The following is a 23,648-nucleotide window of genomic DNA, read 5'->3' as shown; positions in this document are numbered from 1 at the left end:
TGTAGTCATGTGATGCTATCATGTCCAGTCCTTTGGAGAACTCAGTCTGAGATGAGGCTGAACACTGTGTCCAAATTATTCAGTTGCCCTTACTAATTTGTTCTGCACGTCTGTTTTTTCTCTAACCTTAGCTATACCTCCCATGACCATGCCTTAAGTATGATTCTGCCCTAAGTATGCAATATCATCATGCCACTGCTGGTGGCACCAGGAAACCACTAATAAGAGCATAAATTTTTAAAAGTTCCTGGCTATAATTATATTAAAATCACATAAAGTAATAAATGGCCTTAGAAATAAAACAATACAAATAATTTTGAAGGGCAGAATCACTTAACAAGACAGTTTCTTTCGTTTTTACTAAGAGGCTTTTCATGGAGGTCATCTACAAAAAAAAAAAAAAGCTTATTGTCAAATTTATGATTTGAAAATGTAGGCAAGAAAGATAGTTAAAATGATGGTAGTAAAAACAATTCCAAGAGTCATTGACATCAGATTTGAAATAACTAGTAATAATAAAAAAAAGCTTTTTATCTGGACTTCTGAAAGTTTTAAATGAACACACTTAATAGATGTTGGATTTCAGTACTGAGTTTGAGTCTGTAAATTACAAACTCATACTAAAAAAAAATTTTCAAATTAATTTGTATTTCATCCTGTGAATAGGAAGCTTTCTTGATGAATAATAATTACAAAATTATCAAACTGAGGAATAGTCTGTCTGTTCAAAGGCATTAGAGAGAGCCAAATTTATTTTTCATGACTGTTATTATGTTACTGGTTGCAGGGATTTGCTATGCTTTTATACCAGTCCTAACCCCTTTGATACTAGGGATTGCATTAAACAAACACAGAACAGAATGCACAGTATTTGCCAGACCTGTCAAGATATTTTCAGCATTTTCATTTCCTTGTCTGTGTTACTTAGCATGTCAATAAAGTCATGTGCATTTTGTATTCCACTCCCATTGTTAATATAGTATTTTTTTTAGACAAAACCAGTCTTTTCAGAGAGTGAAGAAGGCTCTGATTTCCTGCTTGTATAAAAAGCATAAACCAAATTATCATTGTTACAAAAACAAAGAAATAAAGATAAGAAACCTAAAAGTTTACAATTTCTTAGTAATCTGTTTTAAAGCATGCTATTATTCTTTCTGTTACAGATGAATGACATTATAGTCACAGTTAGAGATTCGAATCTGAAGCTGACACTTGCTTTTGGAATAGGCATGCACCATGCAGGTCTGCATGAAAGGGACAGGAAAACTGTGGAAGAATTGTTTGTGAACTGCAAAATCCAGGTACACGTGTTCTTTTTGAATCCTGCTGTAATGAGTTTTACATGGAATTTTAAAAGTTGGCTTTTTGTTACATATACCTCATTAATCTTTCTTTTTGTCTTAGGTTCTTATTGCCACAAGCACATTAGCTTGGGGTGTAAATTTTCCAGCTCATTTAGTAATTGTTAAAGGAACAGAATACTACGATGGAAAAACAAGGCGTTACGTGGATTATCCCATTACAGGTACTCACATAAATTATGGAAATGTTCAAATCCTGAAATATATTTCAAGCGTATGCAAATTACCTGAATTATTTAGTAACTGAATTTGAATAAAGACTAGGAGAGATGAGGTAAGGGTTTTTTCTTTGTTTAATGCCAGTTGTAAGAGAACTCTTAAGATTTTATGTAATAATGAAAGTGTTTCTGTTTCGCCAGTCTTTTTTCATTCTAAACTCCTTTAATGTGTATCACCCAAAATAGACATTAAACAATTAAAGGGACAGTATAAAGCCTAGTCTCTGTATCTAGTTAACCAGGAAATTGTATGAAGGGAACTTTTCAAGTGTGGAGGGGTTTTTTCTTCATTTCTTAAACCTTTTCTAAATAGAAACAAATCTTTGACAGTAAACTTAGCCATGGTTTGAAATGCAACAGTTGAATCACACACGTATGAGAAAATAGAATGTATATACAGTCACTTGGTAGTAAATGAAAAACCTTAACTGGCCTGATATCTTCAGTGATATAAGGGATACTTCAGAAATAAGCAGCTAAATTAAATATTTGAATTTCTGGCTTGATACAGACTGTCGGTGCTTTCTGGCTCCAGTAAACTCCAGTTTTCATAAACTGTTCTGCAGTGTTTTCAACAAGCTGAAGAAAGTGAACCATGGAAGAACTTTTTTTAGAGTTCAGACGGGGAGAATATTTGTCTGGATGGTACTAAGTTTGAAGAATGAGGACAAGCTAAATTTATTCCAGGTTTCCTGTTCTGTTTTCCCTTTCTCTTTTCTGAAGAGAAAGTTTATTATTAAATGTTCCTATACAACGCTAGCGATGTGTACACCTAAGGACAATCTAAATGGTATTTTAGGTAAATACAGACCTTGCATCTTTTTAGCCATGTACTGTCTTTTCATCGAGAGAAGCTTAGTAACATAAAAAAAGCTCAAACTGAAAATACTACAGGGATTGCTTCTTCAAGTAACCCATCACAGAGCTTAATGTCGTGGTTAGTGCTCTGCAGGAAACTTGGGATCAATTTCCAGACCAAACTCTCTTTTTCAAAGATTCTGGTCTGACCTGGGATCTTAGCCATGCACACTTGTATTTTGTGACAGACTTTGGCTGATGTAACCTTAGTGAAAGCAGTCTCTGCAGCGAAGTCGTATCGCGCTCGTGCCGACTGGGAGAGCGGTGCTGATCATTTATTACTGAATGCAGAAAAGCGGCGAGGAAAGAAATCAGCGGAAGTTTTCAATTTTGTGTTGAATCCATGGCACTTTCAGAAATCAGTAATAGAGAAAATAATATATTTAAAAGAATTCAGAGACTCAATAAACAGTGCAGACTTACTATGCTGTTGTAGGAATCTGTTGTACAAGTTCACAAAGGCTTCAGGGAATGCTGATACTTTCGCTCTTTATTAACATTTTTAATTCAGGTATCTTCAACACTGAGTGTTGTTCAATTTCTGAATTTTCAGTAAGACTTGGGGCAGGGGAGGGGGTGGATGGAATACCACCATCTGTGATGGAAGCATTCAGATTTTGTTGTCTGCACTGCAACAGAAAATGCAGATTCCTTATTTTATAAAGAAACATGTGGTGTGGTTTGCCTAAAGCATTTTTATTTTTAACTTTCTAGAGAGTATTTATGCATCTGGAACTTCTGTAGATAGGTAGTACAGTTTTGCTGCAGCAATAAAATGAAAATGTAATTAATTTCTTTCTGAAATACTTCCAAAAGTTTCTCAATACTGTCTTTAATGCTGCCCTCAAGTTATGCCTTCAATATTCCGTCATAATATTACTTGGCTTCTCCCTACGATAGTTACCTTTCTGTGTCAGGAATGCATTTGGCACCAAGAAAACAGCTGAGGGCAGAATGAATCACTCTGGAGTGTTCAGCAATTTCAAAATAAGCAAGAATGCTTCTTTGAGTGAAGTCAGAGGTTTTGGGGAGGACTTTTTCTCAGTTAACAGTCATTTATTTAGTCAGCCACTTGGATCATATTTAATATTTCAGGAGTTTAGTCCAGTGGTTAAAAGCAGCCAAGCAACATATAGTCAGTAAAGAAAATATTGGTTTTGGATAATTACAAAGTGGATGTTGGCAAAAATAATTTCCTGATGCTTTTTGGTAAGTCCATTTCCTGTGTGGTATTATGTACAATTTAATTCATCACACAGAATAGCAAGAAGTTGTTTCATCACCCTCCTGTGCACACACCTATTCAGAAGCAGCAGATTTAAACTAGTTTCATTCTACATCTTCATGTCATTCCTAAGCTAACTGATAAAAGGAAATAAACTGATAAAAAACATTGCTTTCTATATGCAAGTCAGTACACAAGTGAAAATGTGTTACTCAAAACTCACAAATGGGCTGTCTGTTTCTCCTGTTATGGTCAGTTGATGTATCCCGTTCCTTACTTTCTGGATTTTCCTTCCTTAACAGAGCTTTGGGCCAAAAGCTTACTGATTCTTAACTGAAATAAATCATTTCAAAATGCCCAGTGCTGCAGGTCACATACTGGGCAGGTATAATAGAGCTCATACAGACTACACAAAACATTAAAACTTGTAAAATAAAGATGTAAAACTTATGTATTGCTTTCCATTGTTTCTTCTAAGTGAAATAGCAGTTGCAGGTACCAGAAGGATTCAGAGCCCTGGTGAATGAGACGCAAAACAACCTATGCAGATGCACTTCTCAAATGAAGAGAAGACAAACAAATACATGATAAGCATGCTTATCCTTGGGGGCAGGTAGCAAGTTGAGCATATTTTGCATAAACTAGTATTTTCAGTGTTTACTGAAGTCATTAATTAGTATTTACAAATAATGCTGTGTAGATAGCATGTCTAAACGAGCTTTTAAATATGTATATTATGGTGTGATGTAAGGACAACATACAATATGAAACCATCTCTACTCCAGTGCTAATCACAAATATAACTTGTTTAAGTGCTAAATATAAAGTAGTGCTCAGTAATTAGAAATTGCCTATACCATTTTATCTCTAAAATACTCAAAACCTAGGAAATCGTAACTAGCAGAAAAGCCTACATGAGGAACTTGTGTAAGTGTGAAGTCAAGTATTTGAAAATTAGGAAATAGTAGACAATTGTCATTGTGGCCTTCATGAGTTCTCTTACTCATCATCTTCAATTGCACATGATAAAATGAGGAATGGATATAGAATGGAAGGAGAGTAAAGGCAATTTATATTAGATATAAGCCTAGATTCTATTGCAATGGGTGGTCTTTAAGTATACAAGAAAAAATTGTCTCTGACAGAAAGAGATTGTCTCTGACAGAAAGAAGTTCACCATAACTTTATATGAGATGGAAAAAAAAACTTAGTAGTGTCAAAGCCAATAGGGCATACAAGGCCAAAGTAATGCAAAAAACCTATACTGTACATTGTACAGACATAAATACATTTGTTTATACATCCAAACAAATATTTGATTTATACATTATTGTCTCTCTGGCAGATGTGCTTCAGATGATGGGGCGTGCTGGCAGACCACAGTTCGATGACCAAGGAAAAGCTGTCATTCTAGTTCATGATATTAAGAAAGACTTCTACAAAAAATTCCTTTATGAACCTTTCCCAGTGGAATCAAGGTAAAGATAAAGCAATCAGAAAAGCTGATCAAACTATAAGCAGTACTATAAATGAGGGATAGAGGAAATGGAAACAAAATTCCTGTGCTGGATAAGTACTAAACGTTGGAGTCAAGAGGAAGACAATTTAAAAAAAGAAATTACCAATCTTTATGTATAAAAGTCCTTTTTTGCATGAGTTTTGAAGCACTGCTGAGCTCATTAGTCCATTCCCAAATAATATCACAAGTGCCTCTCCATTTAGTGGTGTTGTATCATACTTGCAAAAGCACAAACTGTTCTTCAAGGGCAGTGTTTAGGATAACTATCCATGATCCTCAAAACCCTATTTGAAATTCTGTGGCAAGTTACTAATAGGAAAAAAACAAGGTGAGTTTCTAGCACTTTTTACCTAAAATATTTATATCATTATAGATAACACATTCTTGAAAATCTCAAAAGTGCAATAAGTTCAGTGTTCAAGTTTACATGGTGTAAACTCTTACTAACACAGTTTTAACATATTTTTCCCTATAAAATTGCGAGATTTTTGTGAGAAGTTTAGAAACAGCACCTTTTTGCAGCCTCTTGGAACCTCGTTGATGCAAAGTTTTCTGTCCAGCATAATGTAATTTGTGCCTTGGTTTTGGTATTTTTAATATATTTAGTTGTTCAATGAGAAGCCAAACTAGTTACATTGGTCTCCTGTAGAGGAATGTTTCATGGAGCAGTGCTCAGACATCTAATAAAGCATGAACATTACTGAAAGCTTTTCTCAGTGGCGAAGAATTCACAGTATTGTTCTCCTAAGGAAAATTTATCCCTCAACATAAGTGATAATGGGACCTCTGTCTGCTCAGGAAACTTGTTGTAGTTTGAGAGGGCAATTCACCTTTGAAATGTAGTTGAAATGGGCTGGTGTATTAGAAACTTAATTTCTGTGGTGCACAGACAGACATACAATTTTTGCAAACAAAGAATGTGGAAACATACACTTCATTTCCTTAGGAAACCACACTTTTTTAACATAGAAATTGCACTTAGCACATAAGTCTAGGAGTTGAACTGCTTCAAAATGATAGCTAATAAGTGAAAAGAGTGGTGTGATTAAAATGTTGATGATATATCCAGACTGCATGGCATTAGCATAAACTAAGAAATATTTCAATTCCTTGGGAAGTGGTGTTTCTAAAGAAACAAATCATATCTTCCATATAACAGTGGTAATCACATCTTTGTTCGTGTTTGGAAGACTATAAATACTCTATATTACTAGTAACTCCATTTGTGTTTTTATATTTACTTTGTAGTTTTATATTTACTTTGATATATTCCAATTTTTATTATTAAAAAAAGAATATTTATAAATTTGCATATGAAGAGTCCCATATTAATAACAATCTTGTTAAGTTCTCTGTATGTTGTAAACCACGTAACTTAGGTTTGTCTTAGTCTCTTTTATGATCAAGTATTTCATATCTTAAGAGGGATACGGGTTGGCATGTTTTGGGGGGTTTTTAGTTGCTTTCCCATCTGTTTTACCAAAGAGCAGATTTATCATCTTTGTGTAGTATTTCCAATTTGTAAAAGTAAACATCATAGTTTTTTTTAATTTACATTTTTCTAAAAGCCATTGTTTGCATATGTAATTGTAAGACTTGAGTACTCAACTCATAACAGTCCTTGTGCTCTCCCTGATTATGGGCCTGAAACACAGCACATGAGAAACAAAAGAAAATCCAGAAATCCATTTCTGTGGAATAGCAATTGAGTCATCTGTCCAGCTTCTGTTGGACAATCTGTGTAGAATGCCTGCAGTTCTGACCCTTAGAAGCATGCAGTCACCAGTACAGAGCAGTAAAACAGCTACTCATGCCAGATTATTCTTTACTTTTAGCAACAGGAAAAGAACATTGGGAGAAGAAAAAGGATATAATACAAGAAAAATTAGGTTGAACCTTAAGGATATTTGCAATTCTCTGATTGAACTCTAGCCAAGCATGATCTCATTAGATACCCTAATGGAGGTCTTTGTTCTGTTTAATGACTATTTTATTTTTTAAGAATCATTTTAAGCTGCTTTTTCTATTCTGTTTCTGGGTAAAAGTAGCTGCTCTTATTCTTTTTTTTTTTTTTTGGTTTTTTTTGGATAAAGATGAGGCAAAATCCAGGGCAAGCAGTTTTGATGTAATTTTAATAGCCCTGAAGTATTTGTCAAGTATTAGCTAAGCTATTGCCACTGTTTCATTTCGTGTTTGTCTTTCCATATGATTCTCTATTGGATTAAATCAGCATGATCATATGGTCAACATACAATATTCAGAAGTTACAACTGTGTAGCTCCATCTGAATATGTTCCATGAATGATTTAAACTTGTGCATTCTTGGTCCAATCAAAAAATAATTTGAGCTTCATTCCACTATCATGTAAAGAAGATGACTGACCTTGAAATTACATTCCCCCTTCTTCCCCTCTTCCCTTTTACTGGAAGATAAATATATAATATTTTCAGATTAAAAGTAATAAACCTTCTAATGGACAACTCTGCAAAATATATTACCTGTCTTTGTGATTGTAAAGTCAGCTAAATCCTTTTGTTTCCTGTTCTTCAGCTTGTTAGAGGTGCTGGCTGACCACTTGAATGCTGAAATTGCTGCTGGAACTATTACATCTAAGCAGGATGCAATGGATTATATCACCTGGACTTACTTCTTCCGTCGACTTATAATGAACCCAACGTGAGTATACGATATAAAGGCAATTTAATCTCAAGGTAACTTGAGGTTAGAGTTGATGCAAAGGTGATCTGTCTGCTGTTGGAACCTAGAATACTTAACAATCTCCAGTGTAGGAGCATTGCTGGCCCACATGTGGATTAAAACTCATGAGCACATATTTTTTATAAATTTTACCCTAAATATAAATGCATTTTTTGGCAGATAACTTTACAACTTAGTTACAGCAATAAAATAACCTTATTGAGAGGACTACATCAGCACCCTAAAATAAAATTCCAGATTATCACATTCCTTTGGATATTGTATTTATAATGCAATACCTTTTTTTTTTAGCTACCACATTGGTATGTTCTGCTCAGTTTTCTTTAGAAAATTTATTAAGACTTGGACTTTCCTAATAAATGAGAGAATAACTATCAGCTGTTTCTCTGTGATAACGTTTGCTTTCATTAGGGTACCCTGGTGAAACCATGTGTGCAATATTTTCAATGATTGCTATCATCCTGCCTAGATCCAGCTGGTATGCAGATCATTCTGAGCTGTTCCACCAGTATAGCCTTCCTTTGCCACAAGGCTGCTTTGGGTAAATGGTGTGTTACCTGTCATGTGATCATTCACCCACTAAAGTAATGTGGCAAATAAAGAATTAACCGTTTAGATCACTAAATATTTCTAGATGTACTCCAGCATGTTGTATTTCTGAAATCATGTTAATGTCCATAGCATTTGGCCAGATTTTCTGCCAGGTACTTTATGGGCAAGTGCTGCTAGGAGCCTGCCGGTGATAAAATAATTTCCTTTAATTATTTTTAAGTTTTCATTAGTTTTTAATTCTGCATCTAGTCTTATGCTGAGAATCTCCTGCAAAACAAACAGAATTTCCATCTAGTCTTCTTGAGAAATAAAAAATGCAGAGCATTAAAACTGTAAGCTAAAAGCATTTTCAATTTTCTTACTTCATGGCTGACACAATGCATACAGTTATGGGGAGGGTATTTCTCCTCTGAGAGTTAAATTATGATTTTTTAAATGTTATATTTTATACTTTGTTTAGTATAAAGAGTAAGTACTATTACTTTAAAATGTCTTGCTCTTGAATTGCTTTGGTAAAATGCTGTAGTTGATTTGGTGGCAAGCTGTGATCATGTGGTGTCTGTGGTAGGTACAGTTTTTTAAGACACAATATATAGGCCAAAGGTAAGTGTGGAATATAGAAATATTGTTTGATTTAATGGGCAATCTCTTCCCAATAGAAAAGAAAATTTCCACTTGAGTATGAGGTGGGCATGTTGACTGCTGGTCAGTTTTTCTCAGCAGTTTCTTTTTTGTCATGGACAGCTAAATCTGGAGTTATCACAATTTCAACTTCAAAGCAAAAGTTCTGCTATTCTGAGGTGGGAGGAAAGTTGGGGGGGGGAGCAAAAAAAAGGAACTTCATAATGAGAGGTAGAGTCTTTGCAGTGAGAACCAAGATGAACAGATCTTGACTAGTCACGCCCATCCCATGGCAGGATGGGAATGAATTATGAAGTTCCTAATGAAATTGGAGTCTTGCATTGGAACACCACACACACAGGTTGGAACAGTTGACAAGTTGAACTCTTTATCCACACAGGTACTCAGCATTCCTTCTGTACTTAGTCATGCAGGGAAAAAAAATAAGGATATTATTTACTCTGTCAAACAGTTTGTCAAATTATTTCTAGATGCCAAGTACAAATATAATGGATGTGCATGCATTCCATTTGTTGACATGATTACAGTATTAAGTTTCATCCAAAGTTACTAAACTTAGTTAGTAGTTTTCCTGGACCTACTCTCTGTGATATTTTCAGACTTCCTGAAAGCCAATCAAGCAGTTCCAGCGTGGTCAGTATTTGAATGAGATACATCCAAGGAAAATTTAAGAGTTTTACAAACAGAAGTCAGTGATTGTTGAGATAACCCTGAATAAGTTGCATTATGGTAATGGAGTTTACTGTGCCATAAAAGAGCATATGAAATGATTGATATTATCAAACAAAAAATATTTGTGGCTCTTAATGATCCAAAGCTTTTAAGGTTTGGGTTTTTGTTTTTTTTTTTTTTCCAAAAGAATAGGAGCACAATTGCTGGTTTTCAGTCCAGATGGTTATGCAATATCCATTCCTTGTCACTTGACAAGTTCTTTATTCTTTATCGTGTCCTGCCCCAAAGCAATTTTTTTTTACTTTCTCTCCACTGTGAAAGAAGAACTATTTTCCAAACAGCAGGTGATTCTACCTTAGTGGTGAATAAGTAATTCCCATATGCATGATTAGTAAAATGCCTTGGGATTCATTGGCATAAAAGTCATTGCATGTGATGCTGTAAATCCCCAAAATAATGGGCTTAGATAATATGCAGAAGATTTATATTCTCGTTTATTGCCAGTTTTAGCTACTTGTATATTAAAGCTGCATAAACAAATGTAGGATCATCCTGTTCCAATCCAGTATCATAAAATGCCTTACTGAATGCCAGCAATTTGTACTATTGAAGTAATGGTAATCTACCTTTGTTGTGGGATAGAGATCCCAGTATCTTTTTCCTCTAAGTATCCAGATTTCTTCTAAACATGAAGTCATTGTGAAAGTTTTCCTGGCAAAAATAGTAAATAATTTGTTAAAATTCTAATGATAATTGTTTTAGTAGTGTGGAAAATCATTGCATGTTAAAATACTCCTTTTTGTCAAACCATTTTAATTTTCTTGTTTGATAAACCCCTGCCTCTCAAACTCTATGGAATGGGTTTTAACTGTCTAGATAAGAGGTGTAATGGAGTTGTTGCTTTGGAGAAGGAGGGTAGCTGAGTGCTAGTTTTGTTCAGATGCGTGACAACTAGTCACGCTCATCCTGTTCAGGAGATGACACATGAATGACAGGGGTGCTCCAAATGAAATGTCCAAATGAAACTCCATATCTAGAGTTTCTTCCCTGTTCTTCCCTTGCCTCAAAACAGTTAATCCTAAGTGCAGAACTTTTCACAGTTTCTGTACTACTTCAGCCAAGTAGTACATGTACCCCTTTCCACATGGAGATGTAGGCACTATGTTCTTTACTTAGTCAAGGTCATATCACACAGATCAGCAAAGGGCCTTGTTCTTTGCAAGGGCTAGTTTGACAGGATCATCTATCTCCATTCCTTGGCTGAAATACCTTGGGTATTTCATTCTTTTACCCTTATAAAAGATTATAATTGCGACTTTCAATAAAAGAGAAATGTCTATGAGAAACATTTTCTGTAAATCAGGTTATGATGTTTTCCAGATACACGTGCAGTAAAAGAGAAATAGAAATTTACAACATATGTAAAGTTAAGCAGAATCAGCTTTCATTTGGAGAGTTAATTTTTAGATATCTAAGAGCACACTTCACATCACTATTAAAATGTGTGTGGCTATTTATGTATTTATATGTGAGAGTGCATATGCATACATGTGCACACTTGCAAAACCAGTTTCTGTGTAAAGTCCTTGTGAAAATCTGAAAAAATATTTTTTTTAATTTCATTCTGAGAATATCAGTTTTGCGAACTTTTTTGAAGTGAATGAATAATACAGTATAAGTTATAGTCTCAGACTGATGGTGCCCTTATCATACATTTATGTTTTACTTTAAATTTCATTTTCTCAATATGATTGGCTGAGCATGTGAATAAAACATATGAATACAAATTATGGTTATATACTGGTCCAATATATTTTCTGCTGTTATGATGATGGTAGAAGTCAGTCAGAATGAAATACCTATGTATTTCGGTAACATAATCACACTTATTCAGAATTTTAGGGTTAATTTGGAAGTGTGTCAGAAGGGAGATTACTGAAGTTAAATTAGCTAAGATTAAGAGATTAAATGGAAAATTTTGTCAGTAGCTAAACTAGCAGAAGCTAGAATGCGCAAGTATTTTGTACTTCATTGATTACTAATCACCATATTTTCATAAACAGATATTTCAAAAAGGACTTTGCCAAAGAACTCTTCGTTTTACAATGACATTTAGACCTATGTGCATTTACTGATACATATGCATGTATGTATATTTAATAAATGACTATAGGCATTATTATGAATTTAATAACTAGAGTTTGATCTTTGGAATTATTAGGGTCACAGTGATGTGAAAAGTACAGGAATGTAGTTCATAGTGTAGTTTTACCAAATATTCAGACAGATGAAGATTTGCTGAGTCTGTCAGATAGGGAAGCCCCAGGCTGCTGAGTGTTTGAGCTGCCTCCTGCTTCCCAGTCTGCTGCATCTTGGGTGACAATACAAAGATGAAGACTCCGCATCTCTCCATCCAGAAAGAAAATTCTCATCATTTTCTTCCTACTCTTGGATATGATTTACCTGTAAAATTATCTGTTGGAATATATGATAGTATATGATAGTATGATAGTAAAAAGAAAAATCTTATCAATATGTGAGCAAATTATGTTTGGTTATGACCTCTCATCTCTCATGAATGCATCTTTGGAGATAAACTGTCTTGCAAATGTTATAATTAGAAGCACTGATGTGGGGATGAATACTTTGCTGATGTCAGAGAAATTGAACTTGGTTTTGTTCCTCTTAAATGACCACAATGTACAGTATACTAAAAACTGATTAAGACAGCAATGTATCTGTTTCACCCACCTAGCATATGCAAAGATATGGATTACAGGAAAACATGGTAGAGGTAAAATACAGGGTGGCATTACTGTCTGCAGCATGTGTGCACTCTGTAATGCTTTTTTGCAAGTCAGTCACGGACTCCAGAGTCAGTAATGCCTTAACAACAAAAGTGAGTTGGTGCTTAAGGTCAAACCTCTCTCTGGCTATGAAGATTCATCAGTTGTGCCATATACTCTGTACCATTTCCATGGTGCTATTTGAAGATGGCAGCTGCTGAAGCTGAGGAAAGTAAATATAAATGATGACTGCAGTAAAGAGACCCAGATTACTACCTATGCTCCCCATACTTGTTAATAACAAAATTCTGCTTTCAGAACTGTAAAATCTCAGAAAGCACACTTTCTTGCTATCAAGTGTATGCTGTGGATTGGCTGTGTCTTGCATTTTTTTCAAACAACCTACTGACTAGCAAGTTTCTTCTTTAATATTTTTTGGCTGACTCTTGTCACCGATTTTCATTATGTGTGTCACTATTACCACCGTATAATCTGAACATAAAAAACATGGTGCTGTAACAAATGACTCCACAGCATTGACAGTTATAGCAGGACCATTTCAAGGCTGATGAAAAATTTCCCAGAGAGATCTCAGGTCAGGTTTACATAAGCTAAACAGGAAATGATTGCCACCATTCACATTAAATCCTAAATGTTTTGTGTAACTTCATCTACATTTTATGTTCCTGCACGTCTCTCTGTCTCTCTCAGCTGATGAAATTCCACACTTCCTTAGATTAGAGAAATAAGTTCATGTTTCACAGTTTGTTGTTCTTGCTAAGCTCTACAAGGTTTTGGGATTTAAAATATTTTATTTAATAGACAATAAAAAGTTCCTTCAGTTTTTGATTGTTTAAATTTTACATACTTTGTAAATTTTTATGATACCTAGGGGTTTGTTACTACTTTTTCCCTGTGGACTACTAATGGAAGTTAGCCTGTCTAGCCCATGTGCTAGATGCTGTTAGGATAAAACTGCCTTTGACTTTCACACCTCTCAGGGGACGAGTAATTGTTGTGTTCAAACAGCCTGTAATTGTGATCCCGCTGGCTTTCTCAGTACGCTTCTGGCTATTAGAATCATTAAACAACTCAGCACCTGTTAACAGCATTGTAAATATTCAACCCTGCTTGTGTGCAGGTTGAGTCCAATATAGGAGAAGGCTTACAGAGCCCAGCCTCATAAATTAGAGCTTCTGACAAGTCAATTATTGTGAAACTGGGCTTCACTGTGAAATAAATGAAATGGTGTGCTGATAAAAAGGTGGGCTGTCTGTTTATAGCAAAGGGGAACTAATGACTAGATGATTCAAGGCAGTGAGCATGAAACTGCATTGTTTTTATTCTTTATCTGTAATTAAATAGTTAGGCAATATTGCTTCATAGAGGAACTCACGTATTATGCAGTTTTTGTACTTGGAACATACCAACATGAAGAATTCAACTTGCATTTTTTCCTGAGCATTGAAGTCTAATGTCATGATACCTCTGTTTTCACTAATGATTTTAACAGTCTTTCAAGATGAATGGCTTTGATTTTTATTAGGGGAAAATGTGCTGAATGACCAAGAAGCTCCTGTGGGTGTGCTCAAAATTATATCTGCCTCATTACAGACAGTAGTTAAAACATACTGGTACCACTTCACTCAAGATTACAAACCATTTAAGATTTTTCTTTACATTGTTTTATTTGCACTAGGCAGCTACATATTCACTCCTTTAACCACAAATTGCAAAATAGAAAATTTAAAATTCACAAAAAAATTTAAAATATATTATAAATTCTTTTGTGACGATAACTTAGTTAACTGCAGTGAAATTCTGCAAATTAGTGAGAGAACAAGAGCACAAACCTGTTTGAATTGGTGTCTTAATTACATTCTTAGGAAAGAATTTCAGTGTATTGCCCATGTTCCTTTTTTCTGTTTTATCAGTATTCATCCTGAATGTTATGGTACTGCAAATAAAGATGCTGAAATTATATGGTGGAAGTCTGAATACCATGACAACAAAGTGCCTTAATTATAAGCATTTCAGAGTATTCTATCAATTTAGAGAGAACTAATAATGAGTCATTAGTGGTTTAGGAGTATAAAATAGAAATTTTTTTCACCTCCTTAAACAACTTATTTAGCTAATTTGCTCAATTATTTTCAAACAAAATTTGACAAAGTAATTCCTGCTAATAACCAGAAAATAAATGTGATTGGTGATGTCAGGCAAATAAAATGGGCAAATAGAAATTTTGACCATTTTGTATTATCGCTGTTTCACTTCATTTAAAAGGGAACTCATGAAATTTAAGTTGCATCAAAAACACTATCAGAATAATTTTTCAACAAATGAGTTTTCTGTGCATGAGGCTGATAATATATGGCTGGCTACTGCATAAAGCGTGTAATTCAATACAAATATTTCTGTTAGTTTGGTTTGGTTTTAGACAATAGGTGTGCTGTAAGTATTTCAGATCGTCTCAGCATGAACCCATATAAAAACTCACAGAGCTGAATACTCCACTGCTGTGTATCTGTGCTTTGTAGTTCTCATGTAGCTGGCTGGTATCAGACATTTTTAAAAACTTTTTCTTATGATAGTACTGGTTTACTCCAACTTTACCCAATTATAAGTGAATATTCGAAGCTTCAGAGAATTAATCCCATAATTTGGAATTAATAGCAAGAGGAAAATATCTGGACATTGCAATACTGCTATTTAGCATTCAGGCTTTTTTGGTTCTGCTACTGCTATTTAAAGAGATGTATGGTTAAAAATTTGTTTAAAAATAATAATGCAAATCAGATTATGTAAATTAAGCAGTTATGAAAGGACGTTTGTAGCTTCTAAAATTTAATTCCATCTTTTGAAATTTTCAAGCAGCAGCATTACAGTAAATGATGTAGAATTTAACTGAGAGAATGGGATTCATCTGCCTAAATATAACGTCCACAACTGAACTGGTTGTGTAAAGTTTTCTTTTTTTAATCAGTGATTATGTTTGCTTCATCCTGAAGTAGATATTTAAAATACTTCAGATGAATAGCATTCTGCAGGTGCACATTTCTTTCCAGTGACAGTGAAAGGAGTTTAAAAAAATGAACTCAGGTGCAGCAGTAACTTCATAAAATTGGCTAAAATGAATCTCAGCATGCTCTTTTGCAGCCTGTTGTTCACCTGCACAGAATAGCATTGAAAGAACCCACTCTTGATTACAGTGGGGTTATTTCAAGTGGGAATGCTGAGTACATCACAACAGTAGTAAATTTTAGTAAAACAAGGCAGGTAGAACAAAAGAGCATCTTTCATCATTGCACAATCTCAGTAGTCTATTTCTGCCACAGTATTTGACAGAATTAAATGAGCAATGACTACCTTTTTTATTCTGCTTTTTAACAATTCAGTAAATCATCAGATTTTATCTTTGTTTTAATTCTGCTTTGAAATTGCATGGTTTAATTACTCTGCTTGAATTCAAAATTTTAAAGCCTTTCTAAGCATGCTCATTACTAATTGAACTTAATTGTTGCTTTCTGATCTGGTGCCTTTGCTGAATCTAGGGACACAAGTCCTTACTGCATTTTCATCTGGAGTAAAAGTTGTCACTGAAATCGTGTTGGTTTATATGAGTAAAATCTTATAATACACCTCCACCTCTACAGTTAAGGAGTGCAAGCTTCAGTCACTGTTTCTTTTTTATATGCTAACATAAAAAGAAAATGCATTTTGGCTCACTTTATGAGCATTTTTCCTTCATACAGAGAACTAAGCCATTGTGATGGTATAGTTTACCTAAACGTTTTGTCTGACAGTGAGCATGTGAAGGAACCATATTAACAAATACCCTATTCCTTTTTTTTAGCAATTCTAACTTTGAGAATACAATGTCACAGAAATATAACAACACCAACATTTGGATTTATATAAGTTTACATTTTCAGGAGATATTACTATATGCCTAGTTTTACTTTCAGAGTTACAGGATGTAAGGACAGTTGCTCTCCTGGGTGGGTGTTCTTTCTTCATCTTGAAGTTAAAATACTGTTACTTGTATTAGCATTGCTTGTTCACTTTCACACTTTTCAGGAAAGTGTACCTGTGAAAGCAGGAAAATTTTCCCACTGACAAAATAGAGCCAGTCTAGTTCTGTTTGTATCAACCTTTCTATTAACAGATGGACCAATTGCCATCTTTCATATATACATGGTTGTCTTATGTTGGTTACTCCCACAAACCATTTAAGAATCATAGATTTCTTGTTAATCTTTATAAAGGACTGTGTTTAATTGTTTAATGTGGATATTTGCTGTTTCATGTGTATGTTGTAGAATCCTTGTAAGTATTCCTAGAAGACACTGTTGTTAAAAATCTTCAGACTGTAAAAAATATTCATGCAATGCATCTGCTCTCATTTTATCTAGTTACTATAACTTGGATGATGTGAGCCATGACACTATGAATAAGTACCTCTCAAGCCTTGTTGAGAAATCCCTGTTTGATTTGGAAGGCTCCTACTGTATTGAAGTTGGGGAGGTAAGACTAATCTGTGCCTTACAAGATTCAGTGAGATACACGCTCCTAGGAGCTGTGAACAGCAAGATGCATACTCCTTGATGGGAGATGTTACAGTTTGTCTGTGTTAGACTTATGTTGAAAACTCTTGTGGCTGAATTATAGTGCTAAATTGTTTTTTGTGTTCTCTCTTAAAAGTAGTCTGAACATGCTTCAGAGTTGTGTAGGAATATGTTAGACTGAACCTCTTGGGAGCTCTGTGTGTTTGATTCTTCTTCTCACAGGACAATCGCAGCATTGAGCCGCTGACGTACGGCCGTATTGCCTCCTATTACTATTTGAAGCATCCAACTATTGGGATGTTCAAGGACCAGTTGAAACCTGAAAGCAATATTGAAGAATTGCTCTTAACTCTGACAGTAAGTGCTGATATTTCTTAAAAATACATATTTTCTATTCTTAAAAACACAAGTATATGAAAAAAATATGCAAAATAAAGAAGAGCCTTTCTCTCCAATCTCTAATTTAATTTTTTTTTGTTTGTTTTGAGAAACATACCTGAATGATTTTTGATGTTTCAAGTGTTTCATCTTATCAGTACATCAAAATTACTTTATACACTTATTTCTGTTCTTACATGGCTTTATAATGTGCAGGATCTATACAAATCTGATATTTGTCTTTTCTAAGTTGAGTATATTACTAAAATGCCATAGGATTGACTGCTTACATTAAATCTGTAGCAGGACCATCACTTTGTCCTGGGACAATCTGGAAGATACAGCAACTTTAAGGAGTAGGGAAAACATATGGGAAACACCTCCTTCCTAAAATGTCTGCTTTCCCTTTTCCCAGCCACCTCCCAGTCCTTGAGGTCATAACCTGCAATAACAGCATCTTCCACAGTTAATCTAAGTGTGCAGAGAAGTGCAATGCAAGGCCAAAGGCACCATGTATGATGCACTGTGTTAGTATTACATTCTCACCATAAAAGAATCAAGGTTTACTACAGATTTTCCTTTTTCAACATGGTGTAATTCTACTTCTATAGATGTATTTCAAATCAAGAAGTGCTTGAATATTATCCAGGAAAACTTATTTCTACCCCTATATGATTATAGTCTCTACTACATTAAATATATTGTATAAGTGACCCAAGTTCAATAATATTCTAAGTCTTACCTTCAAAATTTGAAGTCCTGTCTTACAGTATTTATATATCTTACTTTTGTATTAATTATTGTTTTGGCATGCTGTGAAAACATCTCTGAGGAGAAAGATAAGAAGTTAAAATACAAGAAGTTGCTATTCGACAGTTTGCAACTCAACAAAACCTGATCAGCATTTTATGAGACTAGGAAAACCACTTTTCTAGTACAGAGACTTTTCTTCCTGATAAATTTAAAGCACCTGCTGCAAACATTCAGAGTGTTACAGCTCAGAAGTAAAGGCCACAATAATCTTTTGTAATGGAAACTGTTAGACAGCCTAAATAGAGGAATTGCTATCACTGACCCTGCAGTATCTGTTGTTCTGCTGCCAGAAAACATTGCAATTACACAAAATGAAATTCAGTGTATTCAGGTGAATTCAAAATGGTAATCATCCACAATACCTTGATATGCTGTATGTAAAATAACTGAAATTTTAAGAAGAAATACCCACATGTGAACAGAAGTTAACTAATACAGTGTTGAGTATTCAAGAAGAGTGCTTTACTCCAGCTGCTGTCTCTTTAAAATCTCCTCTCTAGTGAAAATTTTCTGCACCTAGACATGTCAGGATTTTTTTTCCAGACAAATTTGTTAAGGAAAGTTTAAGAATATTAGCAGAGATGGCATTTCATAACACTGCCTTAGCTGATGGCCAGGATATGGGAGAGGAATGATGGAAGAAGGACCTACTGCTGCCTGTCTGAATTTGTCTATTTGAACTGTGTGCATTAATTGCAAAAGTAACTGGCAAATATTTCTATTGTAAATTAAACTTAGGACCCTAATGTTTGGTAGAGATTGTAAAATTTTAAGTTCATTAATCTTGCTTTAAATTTTTCTGATTTTTAATTTCCAGATAATAAAGTTTTCTAAGTTATCCATTTACAATCTCAAGAGGAATGAGATTAAAAATAAAATTGCTTAGGGGTCAAAATGCACCACATGTATAAATTTTAAAGATGAAAATTATTTATGAGTGATGGATGCCATTAGAGCTGACAGCTCTTGCTTACTTTTTATGTGGATGTTGATTCTCATAATTACTAGTGGAACTACTGTTCTGTCTTGTTGAAGGTGCAAAATGCAAGGTTTTTTTCAATCTGATGTAGTATTGAAAAGAAATGCCATTTCAACAGTTACTGCCAAGGATGTTTTTTCCCCCTAAACACTGTGCATTAATGAGTTTTATAATTGCAGCAGTTGCTTCACACCTCTATTGTTAACCAATGACATTACATCTGCCTCACTCCACTGTTGCCCTCCTCCTTCTTATTGAAGCATTTAGCGGTTTTGGCAATAGGGAATTACATGGCATGGGGTAAGTAGTCTAATTAGATATAAGTGAAAATCCTGAGGGAAAAGGATGTTTAAAAAGTAATTTGAAGAATCTCTTAATGATGCTGAAACTGAAAGCTGTAGCTATAGTACAAAAAAGCCTGTTACCATTACAAAAATAATTATAACTGTGATTATTCTGCTGATTACTGTTTTAAACTTTCAAATTTTGGACTGTGTTTTTTGAGAATAACCATCCAAAATTTCTCATGCAGTTGCAGGATTTCATAGACGTAACACGTATTATTAGTTGGAGTTTTAATTAAGCTTACAAACCTTTAGATATTTACAAGCTTCTAATGTATATAAGGAAGGCAGATGTGAACAATTAGAAGAAAGTAAATCCTGATTTTGCTTTTTCAAATGGGATATATATACCAAATATATAATTAACTTGGAGAGTAGCAAAAGTTTGTTTAAAACAAACCGTGGAAAAAAGCAAGATTTTGTTCAAGAATTCAGAAATTTAGGATTGTATTAAGGGGGTTAAATCTGAGTTTTATTAAGGGATTTTGAGTTTCAGATTGACATTTCTGCATGCTGAATGGAAGTGTTCAAAATTGGGTTCAAAAGGATTGATCACCAGTCAAGGATCAAGGAATCTTTACAACTCACTTGAAAAAGTAGTTGTGAGTCATCCAGTTTCTAGTGTTGGTGGATCTCTCAAAAAAGACACATAATAGCAGGATTTGTTTTCACTTAGTGGAAGACTACTCATAGTCTTCTCCAGTATCTGTTCTTTTCTCTGCTTTTATTTTATCTTTTCATTTTGATCATCTGCCACAATTTTACAAGATCAAATGAATTTTTCCCCCCATTCTGGTGTAGGGGTTGAGTATTCATAACATGAACAGGAGCATGGCACATGGGAACAGCCCAACAGTAATGTTGGAAATATACAGTAATAAGTGATTCAGATAGGTAGGTGAAAATCCCCTTGTGCTTTCCCTGCTTCTCTCAGTAAATCTGTACCTGAAGTGTTTGAGCTGTCTTGGGTTTGCAGTTAGCAGGTGGAACTTCACATTTAGTTATTTTTGTCACTGGCTTGTACTAGTGGACTGATGGGGTTTTTTTCTGAGAGAAAATGTTTGATGTTTTTCCATAGAGCTTTCTTTAAAGCTTTCCTAACCGTGCTTAGGCAGTGGTAATCCAAATGAGCTTAATCACTGTTGAGTTATGGTGCTTCTTGCATTAAGTATTATTGATGAGAAAGTGTTCATGAATTATTACTGACAGGCTGGATTTCCCTGAGGTGCCTAAAGACTGTTTCCTTTAATTCTGATAGTTAGGTGCAGAGATTAAAAAGAGGTCTAGGTAAAAAACAATGATAGATACTTTAGGGTAATTCTTGTCTTTTTCTGCACAAATGTTTTTAAAATCAAATAGCAGTTTGTTGTACCTTGAGGAAAGAAAGTCTGTCTTTCTGATTGATCAGGGCTGTGACACCTAGATCCACTAGTTTCATGATTTTTGGTGATTTTTAATTTATCTTGTTATCTGGTTAATATTTACAGAGCAAAAAATTTGTCATACCTGTCCATACCAGACAGTGAAGGGGAGAACATCATTCCCATCTTTCAGCCCTTTTTTTATCTCCATGTTGTCCCTGATTCCTTTTTTTTTTTTTTTTTTTAATTCTGCCTACAAAAGAGAACTGGTTGGTTTTCATGTGCCTACTGCTGTCTGTCATGTAAACTGTTAATAAGAGAGGGGTTTTTTTCCTTAGAAAAGGGAGCTTAGAGAGAGAACGTGGTATTTTTGTTATAGTGGAACTATAATCTGTATCTGTATCTGTCTTTCTGTGATACAAACATAGACATAGAAGTTTGGTCTCCACATGCCTCTTCTCTTTATTTCTTTCTGAAAATAGATAGGGTGACACTGGCTTGTATTAGACTAAGTAATTTGGAATTAGCAGCAGAAAATCTGTCATTGTTGGAATCACAGTCATGGAAGGTATAAGGAGGAAGTTCATGAAACAGGCACTCTCCGTTCAAGATACATAGACAGCAAATGAGTAGAGTTATTAATGCCTTATCTGTCTTTCATTACCTGGTAGGTATTTGTACTATGGGAACCTAGATAACTCAATTAACCTGTAGCTTTATTTCCTCTTCATCATTGTTGGCAATTTCTATTCCAACCAGGGAAATATGCAATTCTTTGTGAGTATTTACACTCTCAGTCTAAAATAGTTTTATTTCTGTATGGGAATTCTGTTGCTGATTTGGTCTCCTGTGAAGGGGGTGCAAAGGTTTTTGACTCAGTGATAAACCATCTTTTCAACAGGTTTCCATTTAAACACCAGGGAAGGAGGAATTAATGCCTCACAAAAATACTGTCAAAAAAAGAAGCTAATGTGATCTGTTTTGTTTAGTACTTTCCCTGCAAGCCATAGCAGAAACATTGCTTTTAGGAATTTTTAAGATAGCATATAAAACTGGGTTTCTGTTCTTTAGTCATTTCAGAAAAAAATCAGATCACTCTTCCTAAGTCAGTCAGTGTTTACAGTTAGTGTGAAATTACATTTGCATTTAATTTAGAAGGAAGTGAATGTGCTGCTATGATTTTCTTCCAGGCATAAAAGCACAGCAAAACTATATTCATTAAGTTATTCTTTTTGAATATGGCATTTCAGCGTCAATAATTGAAGTATTTTATAATGCAAAATTTATGTCAGATGGAAAGCAATTTATTACATGCTAACCTTTAAAGAACTTCCATGTCTGATTTCACATCTATGGTACACTCAATAATATGAACATTGGTGCTGTGGCCTCAGCCATTATTCATATTTTAATAATAGAAGAAATATTTTTGTGTATTTTTAACAGAAGAAAACTGTTACCTCTTACAATTAAATCTTTTCTTTACAATAAATCTGTACCAAGGACTGATCAATACATAAAGTTCATCCTAAACACAGACATTCCCTGGATAATTGACTTAACTTTTGTATAGTCCATATTCTCTGGATTTTAACGTGTTAAAACACTTGTGCTTCAGTTCCCACTTGAATCGTGTAGATGGTATCACACTGTGTTTAATAGTTTAAATTTTAAAATGATGTAGGGGTTCATGAAAATAAAACAAAATACTGCAGTGCATTTCAATAGCATCCAAATTTCATCATCTATATCCAGTATATTCAAAAATATCTTGTACTTAGCAGAAAAAGTACGTATATGGATACTCATGCATTTAATTAGTCTTGATTTTTCTCTTGTTCCAGTAGATGGAGCAGTTTTTAATGTTGCTGTAGTACTTGAATTTAGTAATTTTTTTCTAACATCATGACACAGCTGTTTCCTGGTCTTCTTTTTCCAAATGATTGTTTGAGCTTTAGTTTGAAGGCGTAATATGCTGACTTTCTTTCCAGGAATGCACAGTCCAGTAAATCAAGGTTAAAATGCCCACTAGTGACAGCTAACTCAACATGGCATAAGTCTTCCATTTTTATGGCATCAATAAGAAAGAATTACAGTCAAAACCAGAAAATACAAATCCTTTCCATCTCCAGTATACATTAATTTCTGACCTCCAATTTACAGGTCTCCTTTTTTCCCCATCAAATCTTGTTATTTAATTTCTGTCATCATATGCCTGTTGGAAAAACAAAAACAAAAACAAAAAAAAAAAAAAAAAAACACACACACCCCCCTAACTGAAGCAATGCTCACAAAAGCTACATTAAAACCTATTTTAAAGTTGTAGCTAAACGTTTCTGAAAAACATTTGCCACTACAGAAGCCATGAAACAAGAACTGTTATCTTGAATACAATATAGAGGGGTTTTTTCAGGTTTTTTGTTTTATTTCCTGTGATTGCAGTGCAGCATCCAAGGGAAAAGTTTTTGAAAGTGTATATAGCTGTGGTAGTAGAAAGCAGTAGCCTCGGGCTATATCTCCATTTCAAACACCTGCTTTAGTAACTGTTTTTGCCAGAAAAATGGGGAAATAAATTCCTTTACCAGGATGCAGTTATAGCAGCAAAACACTGGTGTATACAAATGGAAAGTATTCTGAGAGGCAGGCAGACAGG

General features: G+C 34.5%; 1 protein-coding gene across 1 annotated transcript in view; it reads left to right on the top strand.

Moving 5' to 3' along the window:
* The window catches only part of ASCC3 (activating signal cointegrator 1 complex subunit 3), a 250,236-nt gene that overhangs the window by 190,314 nt on the left and 36,274 nt on the right, over positions 1 to 23,648 (top strand). Inside the window, exons 31-36 of the mRNA XM_041478050.1 lie at positions 1,164 to 1,301; positions 1,405 to 1,525; positions 5,008 to 5,140; positions 7,733 to 7,858; positions 16,968 to 17,079; positions 17,343 to 17,477. Coding sequence (XP_041333984.1) covers positions 1,164 to 1,301; positions 1,405 to 1,525; positions 5,008 to 5,140; positions 7,733 to 7,858; positions 16,968 to 17,079; positions 17,343 to 17,477 — 765 coding nt within the window. The remainder of the gene's footprint in view (positions 1 to 1,163; positions 1,302 to 1,404; positions 1,526 to 5,007; positions 5,141 to 7,732; positions 7,859 to 16,967; positions 17,080 to 17,342; positions 17,478 to 23,648) is intronic.

This window comes from Pyrgilauda ruficollis, unplaced genomic scaffold (assembly GCF_017590135.1).
Source record: "Pyrgilauda ruficollis isolate IOZ18807 unplaced genomic scaffold, ASM1759013v1 scaffold43, whole genome shotgun sequence".
NCBI lineage: Eukaryota > Metazoa > Chordata > Aves > Passeriformes > Passeridae > Pyrgilauda > Pyrgilauda ruficollis.
The sequence above is the reverse complement of the archived record's forward strand: the minus strand, read 5'-3'. Positions and strand labels throughout refer to the sequence as shown.